Here is a 2,852-nt window from a genome sequence, read left to right as displayed (position 1 = left end):
TATATATATATATATATATATATATATATAAATTTTGTCTCACACCACCAGTTCCTCCAGAAGTGTTTTTAAAGGCACCTAAAGAAAAGCATTGTTATGTGAATCATTTGTTCTCTTTTAGGTAAAGAAAGCTTTCTTTGCCTTGGTTGCTAATGGAGTTCGAGCTGCGCCATTATGGGAAACCAAAAAGCAAAGCTTTGTGGGTAAGCAATGACACGTGCACACACACTCATACACATGCTCTCACCTGCATTTCAGTCATTCTTTTCACTGGAGTTGTCTTTTATAGGTCATATAGGACATTATTTGTTCACTTGTAACATAATTGGACATGCTTCGGTTAGCTTGCTAACAATAACATGTACCAAATTGGTTGAAATTCATTGCTGCCTGTTTCCTGTCTGAATTGTTTTGAATTGTAGATATTGATAAACTGACCTAGATGGAATCTGCTGATGTTTTTCTAATTTTCTGTGCTGATATTTTACACGAAAGCATGAAAGAAAATGTTAACATGGTCAAATGTGTTAAATGATCTGAGAGCTCTTGTTGGTAAATGAACAGCAATGTATTATAGCAAATGCACAAAGGACATTGGATGCATATTCTGCAAAATCTGCGTGCACTGTTTCTCTGTGAGCCTAGATATGAGTCATATCTAATGATATGTTTTCTCAATAGGAATGTTAACCATCACAGACTTCATCATCATCCTGCACAGATACTACAAATCGCCGCTGGTAAGGATTCAGACATCACAGAAACTCAAATACAACCAAAGTTTTGCTGGTCAGTGTCATTTTGCTCAGTGCTGGTTTGTGGTTAATGGCTGTTCATGTGGGTTTGGCCGGAAATTACCTTCAAAAGTGGCTTCAAAAATTATTTTCAGCTTGTAGACCTTGCATGTAATCACTTAATGAATGTTCACCAAAGAGGAAGGATATTTGTCCATTTTAAAATTGTAAGTAATTTTTTGTGTTATATGCCTCAGGTGCAAATATACGAGCTGGAGGAGCATAAGATTGAGACCTGGAGAGGTAAATATTTTCAGCGTTTTCACTTCATCGCTGCTTACACTAATTTGCATTTATATAGATTTGTAATTATTCACTGAACACATTTTTGTACACCCAATGGGCCTCATTCATGAAACACGAGCAGAACGAATTTTTGTGTAAATCGTTCGTAAAGCCGTTCTGACGTAAACTTTCGAATTCATGAAAATGTTCGTATTTTCAAAATGTTAGTTGGTAGGAAAGAAATGTACACCTGCTCCACGTGTAAATGGTGCGTAAAACGATCTTCTGTGTTCAATTTGGCAAACTGATGACACTGAATTTGATGCACTGCCATTATAATATTTTACAAGTTTGTTTGCTCCGTTTTTTTTTTTTCTTTTTTCTTGTAGCTGAGAATTGATAAACTGTTTAGCTTTGGGTAAAACGCAGCACTTGTCACTCTCACTTTTTACCCAGCCGTCCAATCAATGGAGGAGGGGCGGGACAAATCCTACACCAACCAATCATCCTACTTGTACAACAACTGAACAACAATAGAGAAGTTAATATTGCTGGTTACTGCATTTGTATATTCAGTAATATTCTGCAAAATGAGATACTAGTAATGCGTGGATATTTCAAATCATAGCAACCAAAGCGTCTCTCAGCTAGAAAAACGCTGTGCCACCAAAGCGTTCTCTAGCACCACCAGCTGGCCATTTTAAGCTAGCTAAAAACGCTTTTGTGGACACACGTTATTGAATATTTATTGTTAGGCATTTGGCCTATTAGTGTTTTTTGCATTTATGCAATATACTATAGCCAAACCTGAGAAAGTAGACCAGAATATTACACTGCATTCCTGGACACGCAATTTACGTAGCTGTAATTCATAGGCGGGGATTATGCTAATTGTGCCTATTTACGAATAATTGGAATTCATTAACATACACAGGTTTAACTATCAAATCTGATGAGTAATAAGTGCTTGTGAATTTGGAGGCGAGTTTTCGGGAAGGTCTGTTTTACGCGCAAATTACTCAGACTCCTATATTTAGGAATGTTTCATGAACGAGGCCCAATATGCGGATATATATTTACGCACACCCATGTCTGGAATTTTCTGCTTTTATATTCCATGGAAAAAAGTAAAAATTTGGAAAGAAATTAGTAAATAATGGCAGACGTTTCATTTAAAGTGCTTTGACCCTTTTTGATTTCTGCTTATACCAACAGAACTTTACTTGCAAGAAACGTTTAAACCCTTAGTCAACATATCTCCAGATGCAAGGTGAGACTTTAGGTCATATTTTTGTAGACTGTGTTTTATCATTTTCATTGCATGATGCTTAATCCTCTCTTTGGTTTATAAGAACATTATCTCGAAATTATTTTGAAACAAATTGAGCAATTAATTCAGATTCACATTTGTGACATTATCTGCTCAGCAGAGCTACAAATGTTTGGTTTCTTGTAACTCTTTGCTATTTTTTTCCAGTATATTTGATGCTGTTTACTCACTCATCAAAAATAAGATCCATCGTTTGCCAGTGATCGATCCAGTCACAGGAAACGCCCTCTATATCCTCACACACAAGAGAATTCTCAAGTTTCTGCAGCTCTTTGTGAGTATATCGCTTCCTTTTAGCTTACTGATCTTTTATACTATCATACTTTTAGAAATGGTAGTTGTTGTGAACAAAACAAACTAGTGAAAGGTTTCAGAAGAGTAATAATCATCCTGAGTTATGTAGTGTCATGTGCACAGTGATGGTTTTTGGTCTTGTAGGTGTGTGAGATGCCTAAACCAGCCTTCATGAGGCAGACTCTGGAGGAGCTGGGCATCGGCACATA

At 36.5% G+C, this 2,852-nt stretch overlaps 1 protein-coding gene across 3 annotated transcripts in view; it reads left to right on the top strand.

The window, feature by feature from the left end:
* The window catches only part of LOC107559383 (5'-AMP-activated protein kinase subunit gamma-2-like), a 54,941-nt gene that overhangs the window by 26,924 nt on the left and 25,165 nt on the right, over positions 1–2,852 (top strand). For all 3 annotated transcript variants that reach the window (XR_001605617.1, XM_016243180.1, XM_016243181.1), the window contains 6 exons: positions 122–203; positions 682–740; positions 992–1,037; positions 2,235–2,289; positions 2,497–2,623; positions 2,788–2,849. Coding sequence is in view for 2 of the 3 variants with exons in the window: in XM_016243180.1 (XP_016098666.1) it covers positions 122–203; positions 682–740; positions 992–1,037; positions 2,235–2,289; positions 2,497–2,623; positions 2,788–2,849 (431 nt within the window). In the remaining variant the exon portion in view is untranslated. The remainder of the gene's footprint in view (positions 1–121; positions 204–681; positions 741–991; positions 1,038–2,234; positions 2,290–2,496; positions 2,624–2,787; positions 2,850–2,852) is intronic.

The sequence above is a fragment of the Sinocyclocheilus grahami genome, unplaced genomic scaffold (assembly GCF_001515645.1).
Source record: "Sinocyclocheilus grahami isolate Dianchi unplaced genomic scaffold, SAMN03320097.WGS_v1.1 scaffold682.1, whole genome shotgun sequence".
Classification (NCBI taxonomy): Eukaryota; Metazoa; Chordata; class Actinopteri; order Cypriniformes; family Cyprinidae; genus Sinocyclocheilus; species Sinocyclocheilus grahami.
This window is presented reverse-complemented; position numbering and strand designations above follow the sequence as displayed.